Source organism: Acanthochromis polyacanthus, chromosome 7, assembly GCF_021347895.1.
Source record: "Acanthochromis polyacanthus isolate Apoly-LR-REF ecotype Palm Island chromosome 7, KAUST_Apoly_ChrSc, whole genome shotgun sequence".
NCBI classification, from domain to species: Eukaryota; Metazoa; Chordata; class Actinopteri; family Pomacentridae; genus Acanthochromis; species Acanthochromis polyacanthus.
This window is the reverse complement of record NC_067119.1, coordinates 3,130,716-3,156,326: the sequence shown is the minus strand read 5'-3', so window position 1 is coordinate 3,156,326 and position 25,611 is coordinate 3,130,716. Positions and strand designations below refer to the sequence as shown.

General features: G+C 41.2%; 2 protein-coding genes, 1 long non-coding RNA gene and 1 pseudogene across 17 annotated transcripts in view; 1 reads left to right on the top strand and 3 right to left on the bottom strand.

Annotated features, from left to right (window-relative positions):
- LOC127534769 (uncharacterized) overlaps positions 1 to 2,167 on the top strand; it is a 35,385-nt gene extending 33,218 nt beyond the window's left edge. Inside the window, exon 4 of one of the 2 annotated variants that reach the window (XR_007943184.1) lies at positions 1,404 to 2,167. This is a non-coding gene — a long non-coding RNA (uncharacterized LOC127534769). The remainder of the gene's footprint in view (positions 1 to 1,403) is intronic. The other variant, XR_007943185.1, reaches the window with a different exon arrangement.
- The window catches only part of LOC110972556 (UDP-glucuronosyltransferase 2B31-like), a 55,979-nt gene extending 33,354 nt beyond the window's left edge, over positions 1 to 22,625 (bottom strand). For 2 of the 14 annotated variants that reach the window (XM_051950778.1, XM_051950777.1), the window contains exons 1-3: positions 9,336 to 9,484; positions 4,302 to 4,424; positions 863 to 2,494 (exon numbers count right to left, since the gene is read on the bottom strand). In XM_051950778.1, the coding sequence (XP_051806738.1) occupies positions 900 to 2,494; positions 4,302 to 4,424; positions 9,336 to 9,453 (1,836 nt within the window). In that variant the 5' untranslated portion in view covers positions 9,454 to 9,484 and the 3' untranslated portion in view covers positions 863 to 899. Of the gene's footprint in view, positions 1 to 862; positions 2,495 to 4,301; positions 4,425 to 9,335; positions 9,485 to 11,442; positions 12,331 to 17,610; positions 17,640 to 22,553 lie in introns of those variants that run through there. The other 12 variants (XM_051950782.1, XM_051950781.1, XM_051950791.1 and 9 more) reach the window with 11 other exon arrangements.
- On the bottom strand, positions 4,544 to 7,149 carry LOC127534768 (UDP-glucuronosyltransferase 2A3-like; annotated as a pseudogene).
- LOC127534767 (UDP-glucuronosyltransferase 2C1-like) lies at positions 19,526 to 21,161 on the bottom strand. Its single transcript, XM_051950803.1, has one exon. It carries the CDS (start codon positions 21,159 to 21,161, stop codon positions 19,581 to 19,583), a length of 1,581 nt encoding a protein of 526 aa, XP_051806763.1. The 3' UTR covers positions 19,526 to 19,580.
- Positions 22,626 to 25,611: the final 2,986 nt, after the last annotated feature.

Sequence of the window (25,611 nt, the reverse complement as noted above, 5' to 3'; positions counted from 1 at the left end):
GAAATAGCAGCAATTTACAATGAGTCATATCGTGGCCCTCCACATAGTAATGTCAACCTCAGTTCCACTGATAAGTTGTTTTTTTTATCCTGAGATTGGAAGTTAAAGGTAATCACAGCGTTTAATCAAACAGTGCACTGCCGCATGACCTCCATGACTTCGTTGGCTGACTTTATATGACAAATAAATTACTTATTAAAGCAAATACGATGAGGTGAAGGTTCAGTCAGACTATTTGACTGTTATAAAATGATTCCAACTTTTAACAAATGACTTGTTAAAGCTGTAACTGGCAGGACATATAGCTCAATTAATATTGTTAAATAATAAATAATATTTCATTATGGAAATGGTTTAAAGTAAATTAAAAGAGAGGGTGATCCACAAGAAAAACATTTCCCGGCTACTGTAAAAAATCGGTGAAATGCTGCAAGACAAGAAAATATACTTTCAATTTATATTCACATCAAAAATCTGTTTTTTAAAAAGTGGTAAATAGTTTTTTTAAAAAGTTTATGACTATGATTTACTGTATTTCAACCAGGTTTAAAACATAATTACTTAATAGATATTTACAGTAATATTCACCATTTTCACTATTTTTAAGAATTTGTTAAATTTATATATAATTACACAACACATACACACATGCCATTTGTTATAATATGTATTTTATTTTATTTACAGTCATTTCCAATGATAGGAAGAGCACTGCTACAAAATTTTATGTTTCACATCAACCTTTCTGATTTGCTTCCCTGAAGATTACACTTTTCACCAGATTGTATTTCAACATTCTCAGATTTGAGATCCTGCTGATTAATCTGGCCTGTTTAGACATGGTCATTAGAAAATATCAGACCTATTTGCATCCAAAATGTGAAAACAGATTATATATATCATTCCTTCTTGACTTTGTTTCGGCCAAATAACCTTCGCCAGACAAACTTGACGGCAGCAATAAAAACAGCAAATATTAGCAAAACAGCTGCCAGCAGGAACGCCGCCACATCGATGGAGTGGTACTGGATCATGGACATCTTGTAAGACTCTGTCCTTAGGTGGGCCGCTCCTTTGTGCCTCATGACGAACTCGATCCAGAACATGGCCCGGTCCAGCGGCTTCATGGGCTGATCTCGGTGCAGGCTGGACAGAACCTTCATCTTCTCCCTGTAGGATGGTTGGTACAGGACCTCCTTCAGCGCCTCCAGGAAGTTGTCTTTGTTCACCGACGCCAAGTCCAGGACTTTGGCCACGCCTCTGGCTTTCATCCTGAAGAAGTTGTCAGGTTGGTCGAACATGAGCGGCAGTCCCACCAGGGGGACGCCGTGGTAGATGGCCTCCTGCATGCCATTGGTGCCTCCGTGTGCCACGAACACCCTGGTTTTGGGGTGACCCAGGAGGTCGTTCTGGGGCAACCAGTCCATCATTAAGGTGTTGTTTCCCAGCGTGGAGGGTCTTTTGCCTTTGTGCCTCCAGATCACCTTCTGGGGAAGCTGTGCGAAGGCAGCAGCAATGTCCTCAGTTATGTCCTCTGGAAGTTTTTCCACCAGGGTCCCCAGTGTCATCACGATGACTCCGTGCTCGCCGGAACTCTGAACAAAATCCTCCAGTTCTTTGGGCAGGGGCTTGGCGGGTTTGCACTGGAATCCCGACATGTAGATGATGTTGGGCATGGTGGGTCGCGGCCACTCAAAGGTGAAGTCATTCCTCATGAGCCAGATGTCGGCCGACTGGAACAGCTCCATGTAGTGGACATCCGGCCCAAAGTGACGATGGACAAATGGTCTGTAATTTGGGTCGATGATGAACCAAATCTGAAAATGGCCGATGAAATAGAACAGCATGTTTTTGACCCGCTCGGTGAAAATCATCTTGTCAGTCAACTCTGACCCAGGTAGGGGGACGTAAGATAGTGGAGTAGGTGCGATTGCTAAATGCCCTTCACCATGAATAGTCCATCTCACATTAAAGACGAGTGGAAGACCCAAACGGTGAGCCAGAAAAACTCCTCCACAGAGTCCAGGGTCTGTCAGGACCACATCGTACTTGGCATCACGGAGGCTCTGCATCAGTTTGTTGTCTGCAAACATTTCCTCCATCATTACAATCATCGTCCTGTGCATCTCATGGAACACTTTCACCAGGTCAATCTGCAGAGCCATAAGAGTCCAAAATGAGGCCCCTTGCCGTCGCATCTCCAGTGTTCTCGTTACAAATTGGCCCCAGTTGTCCTCCTCAAAACCACCTGCAGCATTCACCGTGATGGACTTGTAGTGAGGAGAATCCTGCTTGATGTACCAGGCGTCTGATGGGCGTATGACAGTGACTTCATGGCCTCTGGAGTGAAGCTCCTCGATGAGGACCTTCATGTTAATCCAATGACTTCCATCCAAAGGAACCACCAAGACCTTCCCTCCATTCACCAAAGCTGCAGAGCAGAGCAGCACTGCAAGCACCGCCAAGGTGGGTCGGTACATTTCTGAAAGAGATTCTGAGAAGACATGTATGGATGTTAGATCTGTCCTCAGCAAGGGACTTGAATTAAACAATGTTCATCAGTTCAACAAACAATGAGCAGTCCTCTGACATCTGTCTGATATTGTACTGGGAGCCTAAGAGTTTAGTCGGGGCAATGATTGACCCTTTGGACAGTAGACTCATTTGTCAACTTTAGCTGGTGCTTAAAGAACTTTTTAACTAAAGTTACAAATCTCAAAAGGAAGTTTTCTTTTTCACAGAAAATCCTGCTCCTTTCTGGTATAAAAACACCTCGTTTGAGGTCTTGGTCAGTCTTCTGGTAATGACCTACCATGTAAAACATTTGTGTAACACCCTTGTAGTGTTATATTTGGCACAACCCACTTGTTTCAGATGATATTAGCACAATAAAGGATTTATCATTCCCATACATATGGTCCAGTAGGGATCTTCCTACACCTTCTAAATTCACAGAGTCCACTTCTATTTAATTTAATGGGGAAGCCATGATTTTGAATTTACAAGGACCTACATGTGAAGGTCAGAGGGGTCAATGAAGGCGACAGTCCCATGTTGTACCATGATTAAATCTTTCTTTCTCATTTTAGTGTGGTTTTCACTCATGAACTAATCTGAAAGATTGGGGCCAGTCAAGGTCTTCTTTATTTAATCGGATTGACACAAACCTGAGCCTGGTGTCTTGTTTACATCGTAAAAGTTGAGCGCAATTTGAGGAGTCAAGTTTTGATGAACTCGCATTGATGACACACATGGAGTCCATTGGACATTAGTCCTTTGCTGTAGTTGTTGCTTTGAACATCATGTATTTGAGATTTATGTGTTTACGTGGGTTCAAAGTTTGTCACACGGTGCAATTAGCAAGAACTGGAATCACAAAATATTCAGCCAAGGGCTCGTGATGTTGAGTTTGTTTGAGCAACAGAGTAATTTTTGAGGGTTTAAACTATGACACTGCTAATAATGAAGATAATTCTTTGGGTTTTGTTGCATTTTTAGTCGTTGAAAAAGATTCAAAACTGTTGCTAACAAACATTTATGACACATTTGAGTTAAAAGCTGCAACAAACTTCACAAATTGTACCCTTTTATGTCAGTTTTGGACTACATAGCCAGGAGTGTGTGTCACAAAATACATAAAAATACATGTTCTCTCAGTGAAACCAAAGAAAAATTTCTCCCTGTCAGACTTCTATCCATTATCCATTTTCTATACAACACTTCATCCTCATTAGGGTCGCGGGAGGCTGGAGCCTGTACGAGCTGGCTTGGGGCGAAGGCAGCGGACACCCTGAACAGGTTGCCAGTCTATCACAGGGCTACATATACAGACAAACAGTCACACTCGGGCAATTTAGAATCACCAATTAACCTCAGCATATTTTTGGAGTGTGGGAGGAAAACAGAGTACCTGGAGAAACCCACGCATGCACAGGGAGAACATGGAAACTCCATGCAGAAAGATCCCAGAATGGCCAGAGCGCGAACTGGGGATCTTCTAGCTGCAAGGTGAAAGTGCTGACCACCGAGCCACTGTGTAGGCCCTTGTCAAACTTTTAATTTATTTTTTTATTTATTTATTTTTGCAACAGGAAACATTTCTGTGAGCTGACAGTCGATCTGACGTGCACTGTTATTTATTTCGCGCAGTCCAGAATATTTAGTGCAGTAAAAAGGTGCATTTAATTTAGTTTTTGTCAAATGGAAAAACAGCTTCAGGAAACGTTATTTAGCTTCTCACACCAGCAGCCTCGGCACAGTTTCTGCTCATAACATTTCTCGACTCCCGTATGTGAACTTACCGTGAGCCTCCAGCCGACAGGTCTTCAAACTGAGCTCGTAGTTTGACTTCCAGCCTTCGTCCCTGCAGCGTATCTGACTGGAGGGTGTGGACTCTGAGGAAACAGGACTGAAGTACATATGCACTGAAATAGCAACAATTTACAACACAAGACATATCATGATCCTTCACATAGTAACGTCAACCTCCAACATTATTACAGTTTCTCTAATAAGATGTTTGTGTTTTATAGTGTGATTGGATGTTAAAGGTGAACACAGCGTTTAACCAAACAGTGCGCTGCCACATAAACTCCATACCCTCATTGGCTGACTTTACAAGACAAATAAATTACTTATTGAGGCAGATATGCTGAGGTGACGGTCCAATAATACAATCTGATTTTTATTAAAATAATTCTGTGATTTTATTATTTGCTTTTTAAAAGAATATATATATATATATATATATTCCCCTTAATCCTATTGTCTTAAAGTGCAAATAATGTCTAGTAAATCACAGCAAAAAACGTTATTGATTTATGTTCATTTGCAATGTGTGACCGTAAGGTTCCAACTACTGTATTTAGATTACTTTTTAAAAGTGTATTTGCTTGTTATTTAAAAGAACAATTAAGTTTATGAAGGATGATCAATGTCATTTTTTAAACTGTGTTGTTGAATTCCAGATGATGAATGACAAAAAGAAATATGTATGTTAACTGTAAAACCAACGGCTAAAATTGTATTTAACATTAAAATAAAAACTTGTATTTTTGAAAATAGTATTTTTTTCTTTTACAATATGTGACTGTAAAAGTCTTTTTTTACTGTATTTAAATCAGCTAAAAAATACTGTAAAAATTCAAGATTTTTAAGAAATTGTTTGACATATAATGAAATTACACAACACATACATGCACCATTTCTTATAATATGTATTTTATTTTATTTGCAGTAGTTCATGGCAATAGGAAGAGCACTGCTACCAAATTATTCCATAAAACTTCTGATTTGTTTCCCTGGAGGTCGCATTTTTCACCAGATCATATTTTCACATTCACAGATTTGAGATCCTGCTGATTACCCTGACCCGTTTAGATGCAGTCATTAGAAAATAAAAAAACTATTTGAATCCAAAATGTGAAAACAGATTATATATATCATTCCTTCTTGACTTTGTTTCGGCCAAATAACCTTTGCCAGACAAACTTGACTGCAGCAATAAAAACGCCAAATATTAGCAAAACAACTGCCAGCAGGAACGCCGTCACATCGATGGAGTGGTACTGGATCGTGGACATCTTGTAAGACTCTGTCCTTAGGTGGGCCGCTCCTTTGTGTCTCATGACGAACTCGATCCAGAACATGGCCCGGTCCAGCGGCTTCATGGGCTGGTCTCGGTGCAGGCTGGACAGAACCTTCATCTTCTCCCTGTAGGACGGTTGGTACAGGACCTCCTTCAGCGCCTCCAGGAAGTTGTCTTTGTTCACCGTCGCCAAGTCCAGGACTTTGGCCACACCTCTGGCTTTCTTCCGAAGAAGTTATTGGGTTGGTCAAACATGAGCGGCAGTCCGACCAGGGGAACGCCGTGGTAGATGGCCTCCTGCATGCCGTTTGTGCCTCTGTGTGCCACGAACACCCTGGTTTTGGGATGACCCAGGAGGTCGTTCTGGGGCAACCAGTCCAACATTAAGGTGTTGTTTCCCAGCGTGGACGGACTTTTGCCTTTGTGCCTCCAGATCACCTTCTGGGGAAGCTGTGCGAAGGCAGCAGCAATGTCCTCTGTGATGTCCTCAGGAAGTTTTTCCACCAGGGTCCCCAGTGTCATCACAATGACTCCGTGTTCACCGGAACTCTGAATGAAATCCTCCAGTTCTTTGGGCAGGGGCTTGGGGGGTTTGCACTGGAATCCCGACATGTAGACGACGTTGGGCATGGTGGGTCGCGGCCACTCAAAGGTGAAGTCATTCCTCATGAGCCAGATGTCGGCCGACTGGAACAGCTCCATGTAGTGGACGTCCGGGCCAAAGTGGCGATGGACGAACGGGGTGTAATTTGGGTCTATGATGTACCTAATCTGTATACTTGTGAAAAAGTAGGTCAACATGTTCTAGACCCATTCGGTGAAAGTCATCTTGTCAGTCAACTCTGACCAGGTTATGGGGACGTAAGATAGTGGAGTTGGCGCAATTGCTTGATGCCCTTCACCCTGAACAGTCCATCTCACATTAAAGACGAGTGGAAGACCCAAACGGTGAGCCAGAAAAACTCCTCCACCGATCGCAGGGTCCGTCAGGACCACATCGTATTTGGCATCACGGAGGCTCTGCATCAGTTTGTCATCAGCAAACATTTCCTCCATCAATAGAAGCAACCCCCTGTGGATTACCATTATGTTGGCACGTAAAGATTAAGCATGTTAAGCTCTTAAATTATTTAGTTTTTTTAACAAAGAGGTATGCTAAGCAAGTAAGTCATCATGAAACAACAAAACTAGAATTTCCTTGAGCTAATTTCAATTTAAAAAGTTCAAGTCAAAGGAAACACTGAATTGCATTTTCAGATAAAATTTTGCTGTAAGCAAAACATGATCAAAGAAGATCAACATTGGCTGTTGTTAATTTTAATTGTTGCTGTTTTACTGATTTCAGTACAATATCTTTATTACCTTTGTATTTTGCTTAAACTAAGATTTTCTTGATTTGTGCTCCATAAATAAACCATTACATCAGCAGAATATTGCATCGTATATTGGGTGTCTGGGTTGGGTTCACTTGGATGGGTAACAGTCGATCACAGGGCTACATGTAGAGACAAACAATCACACCACACTTGCATTCACATTTATGGACAATTTAGAGTTACCAATTAACCTCACAATGTTTTTGGACTGTGGAAGGAAGCCGGAATACCTGGAGAACACCCATTCATACACAGGGAGAACATGCAATCTCCATGCAGAAAGATCTCAGGCTGGCCAGGACGTGATCCGGGGATCTTCTAGCTCGAAAGCAACAGTGCTAATCACTGATCCACTGTGCAGTCCCTTTTTTGCCTAAAATTTTTCATTTAATTTCATTGATCTGTGCTGAAATTGAGGTAACATTAGGTAACCCACACCATTTTTAGGGGTTTTCTGTGGGTCAGGGGGCTTTCTGTACTTCAAACTCAGTTAAACAGATATTCTGAATTCCCCAGAAAAGAACACTTTACCTGGATATACAGAAAAATAGCCCAAAACACTCACAAACAGTTGCTTTATAAATATTATATTTATTAATTTAAAGCAATTCTCCTAAACAATATAATCAGTCACATACAAATATGGCATGCTCTAGTCTTTAATAGTTACTGACTCAAGTTGTGTAGAACACATGTATTCAGATGTTTAACAAAATAAGAAATAATCATCTCTCTTAAGTCTGACACTTACACCTTAGTTAGGAAAAGTGAGGTAGAGTACCATTCTTCAAAATAACCTCTCAATTATCAATGATGTAAAAATAGAAATAATGCCTCAAAATATTAAACAAAAAGAAAAAAGAGAGGTAGCCTATTCTTCAATGTTCAGTTAGCCCATTCTTCAAAATAATGTGTCTAATGGCAAATGAAAAAAATATAGAAATAATGCCTCAAGTCAACAGTCCTTTTTTTCCCTTCTTTTTCCTTTTCTTCTTAGCTACAGAGACATAAGTCCCAGCTTTGCAGACTGTACATTCTGCCTCCCATTTGACACGACCCAGACGAAAACAGGGGTACTTTTTTCGCGTTTCATCAGTGAAATGACATTTGCGTTTCGGCATTTTCTTTCGGTTCGAGTGTTCTCTCGCAGTGTGTCTACCTGCCCGTCAGCCTTCGAGGAGTGAGGGAGTGTGGAGCGCCTCTGTACTGCTGTGTGAATGATTAATACATGTTCCGGGGTTTGGCTCAAACTCCGCCTCTCAGAGCGTGTTTCCAAAGGAACCATTCAACGTGAATGATAAATACACTGGTCGCTGAAGCCACAAGCTAGGCAAGATAAAAAACCCGGACATTTGAAGAACTTTATAAACACCGGCCAGACAGGCTGGACAGCCTCTCAAAAGAGGACATGTCCGGGCAAAAGAGGACGTATGGTCACCCTGTTTAACATGCTTAATCTTTTTGTGTCAACAGGTATAAACTCACTTAAGCCAGACTATATCCTGGGGTATACTTTGGCCTAGAGGGGTATATTTTGGCTGGGGGTTCATCTGGCCTGTTCCACTGGGAATAATCTACCATGTGAAACATTTGCAGAGCACCCTTGTAGTGTAGTATTTGGCACAACCCACTTCGGTCAGATGATATGAGCCCATTGAATGACTCATAATTCTCATACATGCGATCCAGTAGAGATCTTCCTACACCTTTGAGATTTATGGAGCTAGACTGCACTTTAATTTAATGGGGATGCCATGATTTTGCACTTACAACGAGGACCCACATTGGAAAGTCGGAGGGGTCAAGAAAGGCGACAGTCCCATGTTGTACCATAATTGTAGCTTTCTTTTTCTTTTGAGTCTCAAACTGTGACACCGTTTATAATGATGATAAATGTGTGGATTTTGTGACATTTTTAGTAGTTGAAAAATGTGCAAAGCTGTTGCAGAAAAACCTTTATGGCACATTTGAGTTTAGCAGCTGCAACAAACTCCACAAATTTGTACCCTTTTATGTCAGTTTTGCACTAAAAAAACAGGATTCTCTGTAATAAACGACACAAAAGTGTGTGTTCTCTCAGTAAAAGACAAGAAAAGTCTCTTCCTGTCAGACTTTTTCTTTGTTTCTTTCTTTCTTTTTTCTTTCTTTCTTTGTTTATTTTAACAAAAGGAAATATTTCTATGAGCTGACAATCTGATATGCACTGTTTTTTATTACGCACAGTCCAGAATATTTAGTGCAATTAAAGGTGCAATTGAGTCTATTGTTGAACGCAAAGTCAGCTTCAGGAAAAAGTTGTTTATCTTCACACACCGGCAGCCTCGTCACAGTTTCTGCTTCTAAAACTCCTGAACTCTTGTATGTGAACTTACCGTGAGCCTCCAGCTGACAGGTCTTCAGAGTGAACTCGTAGTTTGACGTCCAGCCGTCGTCTCTGCAGAGTATCCGACTAAAGGGTGTCGACTCTGAGGAAGCAGGACTTAAGTACATGTGCACTGAAGTAGCACCAGTTTACAACGAGTCATATAATGGCCCTTCACATAGTTGCGTCAACCTCAGTTCCACTGATACAAGTTTTATTTTTTTGCAGTGTGATTGAAAGATAAAGGTAAGCGCAGCGTTTAACCAAACAGTGCGCTGCCAAATGACCTCCATAATTTCATTGGCTGACTTTATAAGACAAATAAATTGCATCATAAAACAAATATGCTGAGGTGACGATGCAGTATCTGTTAAAAATAACTGTTCTTAAAATATTCCAAATATTCCAACAAATGACTTGTTAAAGCTGCAACAGGCAAGACAAATACCTAAATAAACATTATTAAGTAATAAATAATATTGAATTATTAAATAAAAAGGGAGGGTGATACCCAAGAAAAACATTTAGCAACTACTTTACAAAATCTGTTAACCCTTTAAGCTTCAGTGTACCGCCGGCGGTACACCTACTAATTTGCATAGGAATTTCAAGAATGTCCGACGGGTGCAAACGCGATTATATAAACATTATACGCCGATGGAAAGCTTAGATTCTCATGAATCTGCCGGTATAAACCACTTTCAGATGCGATTACCACAGCGGGTGAGAAAAACACATTTGTCCGACAAAAACAAATATTCATCCATCCGTTCTCTATACACGGCTTCAACGCACACAGCGCGACTCACATTTCCGGGTTCATTATTACACACAAAAAAAAAGATTCCACAAAAAACGGCCATAATCCAACCTTTTACATCCAGATGACACAAGCCAGGAAACTATTTTGTCCAAAACATGTCCTGAAGTCGGTATAAAATCCCCGAATCGGTCGTTTTCAAGGAAATGCACCTCCCGACGTCCAATATTCCCCGTATTTTTCGTAATTTTTTTTATTTAAAAATAGAATATTAGCGATTTTTTGTACTGAAAACGGCTGGAATTGACTGAAACTTAAAGGGTTAAAAGCTGCAATACCAGAAAAAAATACATTTAATTAATATTGACAACAAAAATATGTTTTTTTAAAAACAGTAATTATTTCTTTGAAGGTTTATGAATGTAAGATTTACTGTATTCAAATCGGCTAAGAAACATTCTTACTTAATAGGTATCCACAGTTGTATTCACCATTTTCAATAATTTGATTTATATAAAATGATACAACATGTGTACGCTTACAAAATGTATTTTATTACATTTACAGTAGTTTTAGAAGAGCAATGTGACAAAATTGTTTCATAAAACTTTCTAATTTGTTCCCTGAAGGTCGCACGTGTCACAAGATTATATTTTCACATTCACAGATTTAAGATGGGGCTGATTAACCTGACCTGTTCAGACATGGTCATGAGAAAATATCAGATTTTTGTGCAACTATCTGCATCCAAAATGCAAAAACGGTTCAGATATTATTCTTTTTTAACTTTGTTTTGGCCAAATAACCTTCGCCAGACAAACTTGACTGCAGCAATAAAAACAGCAAATATGAACAAAACAACTGCCAGCAGGAACGCCGCCACATCGATGGAGTGGTACTGGATCGTGGACATCTTGTAAGACTCTGTCCTTAGGTGGGCCGCTCCTTTGTGTCTCATGACGAACTCGATCCAGAACATGGCCCGGTCCAGCGGCTTCATGGGCTGGTCTCGGTGCAGGCTGGACAGAACCTTCATCTTCTCCCTGTAGGACGGTTGGTACAGGACCTCCTTCAGCGCCTCCAGGAAGTTGTCTTTGTTCACCGTCGCCAAGTCCAGGACTTTGGCCACACCTCTGGCTTTCATCCTGAAGAAGTTGTCAGGTTGGTCGAACATGAGCGGCAGTCCCACCAGGGGGACGCCGTGGTAGATGGCCTCCTGCATGCCGTTGGTGCCTCCGTGTGCCACGAACACCCTGGTTTTGGGGTGACCCAGGAGGTCGTTCTGGGGCAACCATTCCAACATTAAGGTGTTGTTTCCCAGCATGGAGGGTCTTTTGCCTTTGTGCCTCCAGATCACCTTCTGGGGAAGCTGTGCGAATGCAGCAGCGATGTCCTCTGTGATGTCCTCGGGAAGTTTTTCCACCAGGGTCCCCAGTGTCATCACGATGACTCCGTGTTCACCGGAACTCTGAACAAAATCCTCCAGTTCTTTGGGCAGGGGCTTGGCGGGTTTGCACTGGAATCCCGACATGTAGACGACGTTGGGCATGGTGGGTCGCGGCCATTCAAAGGTGAAGTCATTCCTCATGAGCCAGATGTCGGCCGACTGGAACAGCTCCATGTAGTGGACGTCCGGACCGAAGTGGCGATGGACGAATGGTATGTAGTTTGGATCTGTCATGTACCAAATCTGTAAACAGTTGAAGAAGTAGATCAGCATGTTCTTGACTCGCTCGGTGAAAGTCATTTTGTCAGTCAACTCTGACATGGGTATGGGGACGTAAGATAGTGGAGTAGGTGCAATTGCTTCATGTCCTTCACCCTGAATAGTCCATCTGACATTAAAGACGAGTGGAAGACCCAAACGGTGAGCCAGAAAAACTCCTCCACAGGTCGCAGGGTCCGTCAGGACCACATCATACTTGGCATCACTGAGGCTCTGCATCAGTTTGTCGTCCGCAAACATTTCCTCCATCATTAAAACCAATGTCCTGTGCATCTCATAGAACACTTTCATCACATCAATCTCCAGAGCCATACGAGTCCAAAAAGACGCCCCTTTCCGTCGCATCTCCAGTGTTCTCATTACAAATTGGCCAAAATTGTCCTCCTCAAAACCACCTGCAGCGTTCAGCGTGACAGACTTGTAGTGAGGGGAATCCGGCTTGATGTACCAGGCATCTGGTGGACGTATCACAGTGACTTCATGGCCTCTGGAGTGAAGCTCCTCGATGAGGACCTTCATGTTGATCCAGTGACTTCCATCCAAAGGAACCACCAAGACCTTCCCTCCATTCACCAAAGCTGCAGAGCAGAGCAGCACTGCAAGCACCGCCAAGGTGGGTCGATGCATTTCTGAAAGAGACATGTCAGAATGTTAGACCTCCTCAACAAGGGACTTGAGTTAGACAATGTTCATCAGTTCAACAAACAATGAGCAGTCCTCTGACATCTGTCTGATATTGTACTGGGAGCCTAAGAGTTTAGTCGGGGCAATGATTGACCCATTGGACAGTAGACTCATTTGTCAACTTTAGCTGGTGCTTAAAGAACTTTTTAACTAAACTTACAAATCTCAAAAGGAAGTTTTCTTTTCCACAGAAAATCCTGCTCCTTTCTGGTATAAAAACACCTCGTTTGAGATCTTGGTCAGTATACTGGTAATGACCTACCATGTGAAACATTTGCGTAACACCCTTGTTGTGTCACATTTCGCACAACCCACTTGTTTCAGATGATATTAGCACAATAAAGGATTTATCATTCCCATACATATGGTCCAGTAGGGATCTTCTTACACTTTCTAGATTCACAGAGCCCGCTTCTATTTAATTAAATGGGGAGGCCACGATTTTAAACTTACAATGAGGACCCACATGTGAAGGTCAGAGGGGTCAATGAATGCGACAGTCCCACTTTGAAACCATGATTATATCTCTCCTTATAATTTCAGTGTGGTTTTTCACTCATGAACTAATCTGAAATATTGGGGCCGATCAAGGTATTCTTTATTTGATCGATATTGGCATAAACCTGAGCCTGATGGCTTGTTTATGTCATAAAAGTTGAGCACAATTTGAGGAGTCAAGTTTTGATGAACTAGTGAGTTGATGACACACATGGAGTCCATTGGACATTAGTCCTTTGCTGTAGTTGTTGCTTTGAACATCATGTATTTGAGATTTATGTTTAAGGGGTTCGAAGTTCGTCGCATGTTGCAATTAACAAGAACTGGAATTTTAAAATATTCAGCCGAGGGCTCGTGATGTTGAGTTTGAGCAAAAGAGTAATTTTTAAGTGTTTAAACTATGACACTGCTAATAATGAAGATAAATCTGTGGGCTTTGTGGCATTTTTAGTTGTTGAAAAAGATTCAAAACCATTGCTAACAAACATTTATGACACATTACAGTTAACAGCTGCAATAAACTTCACAAATTGTACCTTTTTATGTTAGTTTTGCACTAAATAACCAGGATTCTGTGTAATAAGATGAATGAAAATGCATTTTCTCTCAGTTCAAGCAAAGAAAAGTCTCTCCCTGTCGGACTTCCATCTATTCATTATCTTTACACCTCTTCATCCTCATTAGGGTCGTGGGGGGGCTGGAGCCTATCCCAGCTGACACCCTGGACAGGTTGCCAGTCTGTTGCAGGGCTACATATACAAACAAACAATCAGACTCGCATTCACACCGACGGACAATTAACCTGTGCATGTTTTTGGAGTGTGGGAGGAAGCCAGAGTACCTGGAGAAAATACACCCATGCACAGGGAGAACATGCAACCAGAAAGATCCCGTGAAGTTCGGGATGCGAGCCGGGGATCTTCTCGCTACAAGGCAAAAGTGCGAACCCCCATGCCACTGTGAAGGCCCCTGTCAAGCTTTTTATTCATTTACTTACTTGTTTTAACAACAGGAAACATTTCTGTGAGCTGACAATCGATCTGACGTGCTCTGTTAGTTATTACGCACAGTCTAGAATATTTAATTCAATTCAATTCAATTTTATTTATATAGCGTCAATTACAGTCAAATCCTTAAGTCCTTAAGACAATCTTGCAGTCTAGCTAACTGATCAGTTTCATCTGGCTTCATAGATAAATACAATTGTGTGTCATCTGCATAACAATGGAAGTTAATACAATGCTTCCTAATAATATTGCCTAAAGGAAGCATGTATAATGTGAAAAGTATCGGTCCTAAGACAGAACCCTGAGGAACTCCGTGATTAACTTTAGTATGCTCAGAAGAGTTATTGTTGACATGCACAAACTGGAACCTATCTGATAAGTAGGATTTAAACCAATCCAGTGCTGTCCCTTTAATGCCAATTGAATATTCTAGACGCTGTAATAAAATTTTGTGGTCGATTGTGTCAAACGCTGCACTAAGATCTAACAAAACAAGTATAGAGACTAGTCCATTATCTGATGCTATGAGAAGGTCATTAGTAACTTTCACTAGAGCTGTTTCTGTGCTATGATGCACTCTGAAGCCTGACTGAAACATTTCAAACAAATTATTCCTTTGTAGGTGTTCACATAATTGATTTGCAACTGTTCTTTCCAGAATTTTAGAGAGAAATGGTAGGTTGGATATCGGTCTATAGTTAGCTAACACATCTGGATCTAAAGTGGGCTTTTTAAGCAAAGGTTTGATGACAGCAACCTTAAAAGCCTGTGGTACATAGCCTGTTACTAGAGAGAGATTAATCAGATCTAACATTGAAGAATTAATTAAAGGTAAAATCTCCTTGAAGAGTCTAGTTGGGATAGGATCTAAAAGACATGTTGATGGTTTGGATGTAGAAACTGTTGAAATTAGTTCAGAGAGACATATAGGAGTGAAGAATTCTAAAGATTCATCAGGTCTAACAGCCAATTCAAAAGCATCTGTGACATTTGTAGGAAGGGCCAGATTAATTTTATCTCTAATCAGAACTATTTTATGCGTAAAGAAGCTCATGAAGTCGTTACTGGTTAAAGCTAAAGGAATACAAGGTTCAACAGAGCTCTGACTCTTTGTCAGCCTGGCTACAGTGCTAAAGAGAAACCTGGGGTTGTTCTTGTTCTCCTCTATTAAAGATGAATAATAAGTTGTCCTGGCATTATGAAGAGCTTTTTTATAGATTACTAGACTATTTTTCCAAGCCACATACACTACCTCTGAATTAGTGGAATACCACTTTCTTTCCAGCTTTCGGGATGCCTGCTTTAAAGTCCGCAGCTGGGAATTATACCAAGGAGCAAGTCTTCTCTGAGATATAACTTTCTTTTTTACGGGTGCAACACTATCAAGAATTGTACGCAGTGAGGCTGAAGCAGTATTAACATAATAATCCACTTCTGTGGGGGTAAAATAATAATATTTGCCTTCTGATTTATCAGTAAATGTTGCTGAAGTAAACAGTGAGGGTATTATTTCCTTAAATTTAGATACTGAATTGTCAGACAAACACCTACTGTAATGATATTTGTTCTCAGCTGCTAAACAATCCTTTACTTTAAATTGAAACGTTATCATAAAATGGTCAGAAAGAAGAGGGTTCTGGGGAAATACTGTTAACTCTTCAATTTCTAAGCCATAAGTCAAGACAAGGTCAAGAGTGTGATTAAAACTATGAGTTGGTTTATTTACATGTTGAGAAAACCCAATTGAGTCTAATTTTGAATTAAAAGCTGTTGTAAGGCTGTCACTGTCTACGTCAACATGAATGTTAAAGTCACCCACAATAATAACTTTGTCTGAACTGAGCACTAATTCAGATAAAAAGTCTGAGAATTGAGATAAAAACTCAGAATAAGGAGCAGGAGGACGATATATAACAACAAATAAAACTGGTTTCTGAGCTTTCAAATTTGGATGAGAGAGACTAAGAGTGAGATTTTCAAATGAGCTGTAATCAGGTTTAGGCCTCTGGTTCAGTTTTAAACTAGAATGGTAGATTGCTGCTACTCCTCCTCCTCGGCCTGTGATTCGAGGAATATGACAGTTAATATGACTAGGGGGAGTTGATTCGTTTAGGCTAACAAATTCTTCCTGCTGCAACCAGGTTTCAGTCAAACAGAACAAATCAATCTGGTGATCAGTTATCAACTCATTTACTAGCAGAGATTTAGACAAGAGAGATCTAATATTTAACAGACCACATTTAATTTTCCTGTCTCTTTGCTCTGTTGAAATAGAGGTATTAATTTTTATTAAATTTTTGTGGTTACTATTTCTTTTGTATATTTTTGATTTGATTAATTTATTGAATTTTGGTGGTCGGGGGACAGACACAGTCTCAATAAAGTTAACTGAATTAACTGAATTACTGGAGGGTGACAGCTGTGAGGAAACTGCAGAGAGGTGTGCAAGACTACAGCTCTGCATCCTGGTCTTAACTCTGGGTTGTCATGCTTTAGGAGTACTAATAAAATCAGCCATATTCCTAGAAATGAGAGCTGCACCAGCCAAAGTGGGATGGATGCCGTCTCTCCTAATCAGACCAGGTTTTCCCCAAAAAGAGCTCCAATTATCAATAAAGCCCACGTCGTTTGATGGACACCACATAGACAACCAGCGGCGAAACGACGACATGCGACTAAACATGTCATCGCTGGTCAGATCAGGCAAGGGTCCAGAGAAAACTACGGAGTCCGACATGGTTTTGGCGAAAGTACACACCGATGCCACGCTAATTTTGGTGACCTCCGATTGGCGTAACCGGGTGTCGTTACCGCCGACGTGAATAACAATCTTACTATATTTACGATTATCTTTAGCCAGCAGTTTCAAATTTGCTTCTATGTCGCCCGCTCTGGCCCCTGGGAGGCATTTAACTATGGTCGCTGGTGTCGCTAGCTTCACGTTTCTGACTATGGAGCTGCCAATGATCAGAGTTGGTTTCTCAGCGGGTGTGTCGCTGAGCGGGGAAAAACGATTAGAAACATGAAGCGGTTTGTGGTGAGTCGGGACAGCAGGCTTGAGTTTAGGACTGTTTTTCCTACGAACTGTCACCCATCCACCCGGCTGTTCGGGCGCTGCTAAGGGACGGCTAACAGATGCTACACAAGCTAAGCTATTGCGGTCCGCACCGGCTAAGGGGGCCTGGCTAGCTGCTAGCGGGTTATTTTCCATGGTGCGGAGCCGCGATTCCAATTCGGAGAGCCTCGCCTCCAGAACTACAAAAAGGCTGCACTTATTACATATATCGTTATCACTAAAGGAGGCAGAGGAATAACTAAACATGTGGCACACTGAGCAGGAGAAAGAGAGAGAGGGAGAGGGAGAGGAAGAAGCAGAAGCAGAAGCCATGCTAACACCACAACACAGTGCTGAAACAGGAAATGACGCAATACGCTCACCGTAACGTCAGACGACCAGGAGATATGAACCGGTGCAATAGAAAGGTGCAATTAATTTAGTTCTTGTCAAATGGAAAAACAACTTCAGGAAAAAGTTGTTTAGCTTCTCACACCGGCAGCCTCGTCACAGTTTCTGCTTCTAAAACTCTTGGACTCTCGTATGTGAACTTACCGTGAGCCTCCAGCTGACAGGTCTTCAGAGTGAGCTCGTAGTTTGACGTCCAGCCGTCGTCTCTGCAGAGTATCCCACTGAAGGGTGTCGACTCTGAGGAAGCAGGACTTAAGTACTCACTGTGTGATCTTTTCCTGGAGCAGCTGGTTGGGCGGTTACCAAAAGCAGAGCTGAATCAGAAGATAAGCCCTCGAACTCTGCTCTGAGCTCCACCTGAGGTTGATACTGTAGATGAAAGGCGAGATAACGTGAGGAGACAGGTTCCTTATGTTTATTTTATTGCCTTTTATTTTAATAACCCATCACCTTCTTTGGACTTTTTCATTTCAGTTTAAACAGCTACTGTGACTGTCAATAATCAGCTAAAGTAGTTTTTTTTCTTTCAATTTTTAATATATTTATTTATCTTATCGATTTAATTATTGAATTGAATTACATTGTTTATTTTATAGATTGATTTAGTTAATTAGATATTTTTTATTGATACATACATTAGTGTACATTATTTTTTCTTTGTGTCTGAAAACATATAGTTAAAAAACTGCGATTTGTAATCGATAAACATTGTTTACAAAAAGTAGAATTCTTTCCCCTTGGTTTTTTAATTCTATTTTTGACACTACAATTTGACATTTATTGCTGCCCTAATTGTTGCCGATTATTTCAGGACAAAGGCGAGATAAACAGCCAACGTCTGACTGAAGGATGCTGCAGTAGAAAACAACAGAAAAACAACATTCAATCTGGAAAAATTACCAACAAAAACATCAACATGCCCAATCATTAATCCAGAAAACCTCGTAATTGACGATGAAATTTACTCACGACAGACCCACTGAACTTTAAGTTGACTGGATGAACGGTTGTCGGAAAATTATCATAAAATTGGGATAAAAATTGAGCTGCTGGGACAAATAACAGTAAAACTAACATGGTAACAGACCTTGATCGGAATTCAAGCAGAAAATCTGAAAATAAAATAAAGTGACAATAAAAAGGGAGAAAACACAAAAATTTAAAAGAAATGTGAGCAAAAATCTGATTTTTTATTATAGCACCAGTTTACAACATGAATCATATCGTCAGCCTTCACACAGTAAAGTCAACCTCTGACATTGTTACACTTCCACTGATAAGATGTTCGTTTTTTATTGTGTGATTGGATGTTAAAGATGATTGCAGCGTTTAACCAAACAGTGAACTGACACATAAACTCCATAACCTCGTTGGCGGACTTAATGAGACAAATAAATTCCTTATGTAAACAATTTTGCAGAGGTGACGGTCCGATAATACAATCTGATTGTTATGAAAATGATTCTGTGGCATTTTTTGTTCAATTTTTTTAACCTTTAATCTTGTTGTGTTAAAGTGCAGATAATATCTAGTAAATCACAAGAAAAAAATGTATTGATTGATATTAATTTACAATGTGTGACCATAAAGTTCTGACTACTGTATTTATATTAATTTTTAAAAAATGTATTTGCCTGTTATTAAAAAGAACAATTAAGTTAATAAAGAACTAGTAAATGTCATTATTTTAATTATTTTGTTGAATTCTAGACAATGTATAGCACGAAAGAAATATTTACATTCACTGTACGAACAATGCCTAAAACTATAGTTCATATTAAAATCAAAAATTTGTAGTTTCAAAAAAAGTAATTTGTTCTTTTACAAAATGTGCAGTAGTTTACAGCAGTAGAAAGAGCACTGCTACAAAATTATTCCATAAAACTTCCCGATTTGTTTCCCTGGAGATTGCACCTCTCACCAGATTGTATTTTCACATTCACAGATTTGAGATCCTGCTGATTCAGCTGATTTGTTTAGATTTGGTCTTCAGAAAATGTCAGAACTATTTGCATTCAAAATTTGAAATATATATATATATATATATATATATATATATATATATATATATATATATATATATATATTTCAAATTTGTGTGAAATATTTATATATCATTCCTTTTTGACTTTGTTTCGGCCAAATAACCTTCGCCAGACAAACTTGACTGCAGCAATAAAAACAGCAAATATGAACAAAACAACTGCCAGCAGAAATGCCGCCACATCGATGGAGTGGTACTGGATCGTGGACATCTTGTAAGACTCTGTCCTTAGGTGGGCCGCTCCTTTGTGTCTCATGACGAACTCGATCCAGAACATGGCCCGGTCCAGTGGCTTCATGGGCTGATCTCGGTGCAGGCTGGACAGAACCTTCATCTTCTCCCTGTAGGACGGTTGGTACAGGACCTCCTTCAGCGCCTCCAGGAAGTTGTCTCTGTTCACCGTCGCCAAGTCCAGGACTTTGGCCACACCTCTGGCTTTCATCCTGAAGAAGTTTTCAGATTGGTCGAACATGAGCGGCAGTCCCACCAGGGGGACGCCGTGGTAGATGGCCTCCTGCATGCCGTTGGTGCCTCCGTGGGCCACGAACACCCTGGTTTTGGGGTGACCCAGGAGGTCGTTCTGGGGCAACCATTCCAACATTAAGGTGTTGTTTCCCAGCGTGGACGGTCTTTTGCCTTTGTGCCTCCAGATCACCTTCTGGGGAAGCTGTGCGAAGGCAGCAGCGATGTCCTCTGTGATGTCCTCTGGAAGTTTTTCCACCAAGGTCCCCAGTGTCATCACGATGACTCCGTGTTCACCAGAACTCTGAACGAAATCCTCCAGTTCTTTGGGCAGGGACTTGGCGGGTTTACACTGGAATCCCGACATGTAGACGACGTTGGGCATGGTGGGTCGTGGCCACTCGAAGGTGAAGTCATTCCTCATGAGCCAGATGTCGGCTGACTGGAACAGCTCCATATAGTGGACATCCGGACCGAAGTAACGATGGACGAACGGGGTGTAATTTGGGTCTACCATGTACCAAATCTGTAAATTCGTGAAAACATAGATCAGCATGTTCTTGACCCGCTCGGTGAAAGTCATCTTGTCAGTCAACTCTGACCCGGTTACAGGGACGTAGGATAGTGGAGTAGGTGCGATTACTTGATGCCCTTCACCCTGAATCGTCCATCTCACATTAAAGACGAGTGGAAGACCCAAACGGTGAGCCAGAAGAACTCCTCCACCGATCGCAGGGTCCGTCAGGACCAAATCATACTTGGTATCGCGGAGGCTCTGCATCAGTTTGTCATCAGCAAACATTTCCTCCATCATTAGAAGCACCATCCTGTGGATCTTGTTTGATTCTTTCATCAAGTCAATCTCCAGAGCCATACGAGTCCAAAATGACGCTCCTTGCCGTCGCATCTCCACCGTTCTCTTTACAAATTGGCCAAAATTGTCATGATCGAAACCACCTGCAGCATTCAGCGTGATGGACTTGTAGTGAGGGGAATCTGCCTTGATGTACCAGGTGTCTGACGGGCGCATCACGGTGACTTCATGACCTCTGGAGTGAAGTTCCTCGACGATGACGTTCATGTTGAGCCAATGACTTCCATCTACAGGGAACACCAAGACCTTCCCTCCATTCACCAAAGCTGCAGAGCAGAGCAGCGCTGCAAGCACCACCAAGATAGGTCGGTGCATTTCTGAAAGAGACATGTCAGGATGTTAGATCTCTTCTCAACTCGGGACTTGAGTTAAAGAATGTTCATCAGCCCAACAAACAATGAGCAATCCTCTCAGATATGTCTCATTGTGCACCGAGAGCCTAAGGATTTAGTCAGGGCAATGATTGAGCCATTGGAAATTGGAGTCATTTGTCAACTTTGGCAGCTTGTTAAAGAACTCATATTGGGTTTGTTAATTAACTTTTTAAATAAAATTATAAAGCTCAAAAGGAAATTGTCTTTTTCGCAGAAAATCCCCCTCCTTCCTGGTACAAAATCACCTTGTTTGAGGTCTTGGTCATTCTTCCGGTAATTACCTACCATGTGAAACACTTGCATAACAAACTCATAGTGTCATATTTGGCACAACCCACTTCTTTCCAATGTGATTAGCCCATTGAATGAATTATCGTACTCGTACATTTGATCCAGTAGGAATCTTCCTACACCTTTGAGATTCATGGAGCTATTTCATTTAATGGGGAAGCCACAATTGTGCATTTTCTACGAGGAAGCACATGTGAAGGTCAGAGGGGTCAATGAAGGTGAAAGATCCATGTTGTACTACAATTATATCTTTCTTTTTCACTTCAGTCTCATTTTCGCTAGTGAACTAATCTGAATGATTCAGGCTGATCAAGATATTTTTCATTTGATCAGTATTTGCACAAACCTGAACCTGATCTTTTGTTGAGCACAATTTGAGGAGGCATATTTTGATGAACTGGTGCGTTGACACAAATTGAGCCCAGTGGACATTAGTCCTGAGCTGTTGTTGTTGCTGTAAACTTTATGTATTTGAGATTTATGTATTTAGGAGGGTTGAAGTTTGTCACACTGTGAATTAGCAAGAAGTGGAATCATAAAATATTCAGCCAAGGACTCGTGCTGTTGTTTGAGCCAAAGAACAATTTCTTCAGCTTTAAACTGCGACTACCGCTAATAATGATGATAAATGTGTGCGTTTTGTGGCATTTTTAGTGGTTAAAAAAGATTCAAAACTGTTGCAAACAAACATCTATGGCAAATTTGAGTTTAGCAACTGCAGTAAACTGCACAAAGTCCATCCATCCATTCTCTTTGCACTGTTTAGTCCTCATTAGGGTCATGGGTGGACTGGAGTCCTTCCCAGCTGACTTGGGGCAAAGGACCTGGACAGGTCACCAGTCTATCACAGGGTCGCATATAGAGACAAATAATCACACTCACATTCACACTGACGGACAATTCAGAGTTACCAGTTAACTACAGTATGTTTTTTGTCGAGCTCAATAACAGGCTTCAGGAAAAAGTTGTTTATCTTCAAACACCGGCAGCCTCGTCACAGTTTCTGCTTCTAAAACTCCTGGACTCTCATTTGTGAACTTACCGTGAGCCTCCAGCCGACAGGTCTTCAGACTGAGCTCGTAGTTTGACGTCCAGTCGTCGTCTCTGCAGAGTATCCAACTGGAGGGTGTCGATGCTGAGGAAGCAGGACTTAAATACATATGTACTGAAGTAGCACCTTTTTACATGAGTCATACCATGGCCCTTCACATAGTAATGTCAGCCTCCTCTATTACAGTTTCACTGATAAGTTTTTTGATAGTGTGACTGCAAGTTAAGGGTAATCGCAGTGTGGAACCCAACAGTGCGCTGCCACATGGACTCCATACCTTCGTTGGCTGATTTTATAAGACAAATGAATTACATAAGAGAACAAATACGCTGAGGTGACGGTGCAATGAGACAATCTGACTGTTACTAAAATGATTTCAACTTTTAAAAAATGACTCATTAAAGCTGTGATAGGCAAGATGTATACCTAAATCAACATTGCTGAATAATAAATGATAATAAAAGATCAAATTGTATTCAATTTAAACAAAAGTGGGGTGGTGATACATAAGAAAAATGTGTACCTGCTACTTTAAAAAATCTGTGACAAACTGTCATACTGGAAAAAAATACAGTTAGTGAATAATCACATCAAAAATCTGTGTATTTATGTTCAAAAGTCAAACTTTACAGCACAAATAAACATATTTCCAACCTTCTGCAAAGCATGTTTTTGGTCTCCATAGCTAATTTTTATAATTTGTGACATCTGTATTGTGGGAGAACTTTTACAGAACTCACTCTTTTTAATTGTATTCAGGCTTTAAATTCTACATAATTACAGATGTGGGTGCTTTGAGTCAATGATCAAAGGTATTCGGGCAGAAATTATTTTTTAAAAATGGATGATTTTAGAAGGATTGACCCAATAGTAGTAGTTTAAAGGGACGTATATTTTCATGTTGATAAAATCCACAAAGGTAAGCTGTGAATGAGATTAATTTAAAAAAAACAGAACTTCAGCTGCAGTTCAAATATACTTTTTCTTCTTCTTCTTTCCCCTACAGCCCCACAGTCCAGAAGTCCTTCCAGCAGCCAATCAACCAGCGTGGCTCCGTCCCCGTCGCCCTCCAGGCGTTCGGACACAGGCCGACCGCTGCCTTCCCCCAGCGGCACCCTCCAACAGCAGCACCTGGACGGACCGGACCAGGACTCCACCTCCGATCTGGATGGAAGCTGCTACACGGAGCTGTATCCGGGCCCTCAGAGCTACGTAGAGCGGCTCCGGGCCGAGGAGGGAACCTCACTGGGCGTTGAACCACTTAGGGTGGAAGACGGAAACGTTTACGTCTGCCCGGTGGTGGAGACGGTGTCGTGCTTCAGGCCCAGCAGGTACCAGTCGACGCTGATGCCCAAAGAGAACAAACCCCTGGAGGTGGGCATCCTGCGGCGGGTGAAGGAGCTGCTGGCCGAGGTCGACCCACGGACGGCGGCAAAACACATCACCAAGGCCGACTGCATGGTACGAAGCTGCACTTTTAATCCCAGAAACTGCAGCTCTCTGAAGGGTTTGAGCTCCGTTAGCCTCTTTATGGTTTCCTTTGCTTTCGTCTCTCCAGTTTCAGCGTTTCCACATGCTGCTTTCAGGGAACCCTATCTGCTCAGCACCAAACACAAAAAGTGGAGCAACTAAAGAGACAGATTATTATCTTAAAAGTTTGTAGAGACTAAATCAGCGCCAAAAACAGACAGAAACACGATATTAAATGGAGGCGCAATGGCTTTACTTTGAGGTGGTGATGTCAATGTTGTGTTTTGACCCCAAAAGCTTGAAAGGCATACATACAGTTGTTGCTAACTGAAGAAAACAAATAAAAAGCTGCATCATGTTTTAAAGACACATATTAGTCCAATAATTTTCGTGTCTGTGGTTCTCAGGTGGCCAGGATTCTGGAGGTGACTCCGGAGGTTCAAAGGATGATGGGAGTTAGTTCTGGGATGGAGCTGCTCACGCTGCCACATGGACAACAGCTGAGACTGGACCTGCTGGAGAGGTGAGTTCAACACAAATGATAATCAAACGTCCCTTTTCAGGTCCATACTCTAATCCTCCTTGTTGTCTTCAAACCATTTCTGAGGATCTTTGTCTGTTTGCTTCGACTTACCGTCTGGATGGAAAACTGATCTCCTCCAAGTCTCAGTTCTCTCCAGACTGCATCAGGTTGTCCTCCAGGATTTCTCTAGACTTTGTTGCATTAATTTACTCTCTACCTTTACAAGCCTTATAGGATCTGCTGCTGAGGAACACCATGATGCTGCCACCACCATGCTCCACAGTGGAGATGGTGTGTTTGTGATGATGCTCAGTGTTTAGTAGTGTCTAGTCTGGTCACTGATGCCCAAAAAGCTCCATCCTGGTCTCCTCAGACCAAAGAACTTCCTTCCAGGTGTCTTCAGAGTCTCCACATGTCTTCTGGTGAACTCTAGTCCAGATTTTTCCAACAGAGTCTTTCTCTTTGTCTCCATAAAGCTTTGACTGGTGAAGAACAGAAGCTTAGAACTCATTCAGAGGTGTCTTGGTGTCTTGGTGGCCTCCATAACTAGTCTCTTTCTTGTAACTCCTTCAGAGGAATCACAGTGGTCTTGGTGGCTCTCTAATAAGTTTATTTCTTGTTCAGTCTCTCAGTTTTTGAAGACGTCCTGCTCTAGTCAGATCTACTTGTGTTCCATATTTCTTTTATTTCTTAATGATGGATTTAACTGAACTCCAAGAGGTATTCAGAGACTTGAAAATGTTCTTCTGTCCATCTCCCAACTTATTCCTGTTCTTTAGTCTTTGTGGTGGAGTTCTTATCTAGGAGTACCAGATACAGGAGTCTTTAACCCTCTTGTCATCCTGTTGGTCAAAATTGACCCATTTTAGTTTGAAAATGTGGAAAACTAATGTATATTTTTACAGTGAAACTTCTGATACCCACATTTTCAACTTTTTTAGGAAAGTTTTAAACATTTTTTGGTGGAAAAAAGAAATGTTAAAAGTGTTTCTTAAGAACATTCACAAAAAAATCAACCAAAATCTAGCGAATATTAAAAGTTTCATTGACATATGT

Excerpts from the sequence above, each read along its gene's own strand:
- LOC127534767 (XM_051950803.1), bottom strand. The coding sequence starts at position 21,161 with ATGCACCGACCTATCTTGGTGGTGCTTGCAGCGCTGCTCTGCTCTGCA.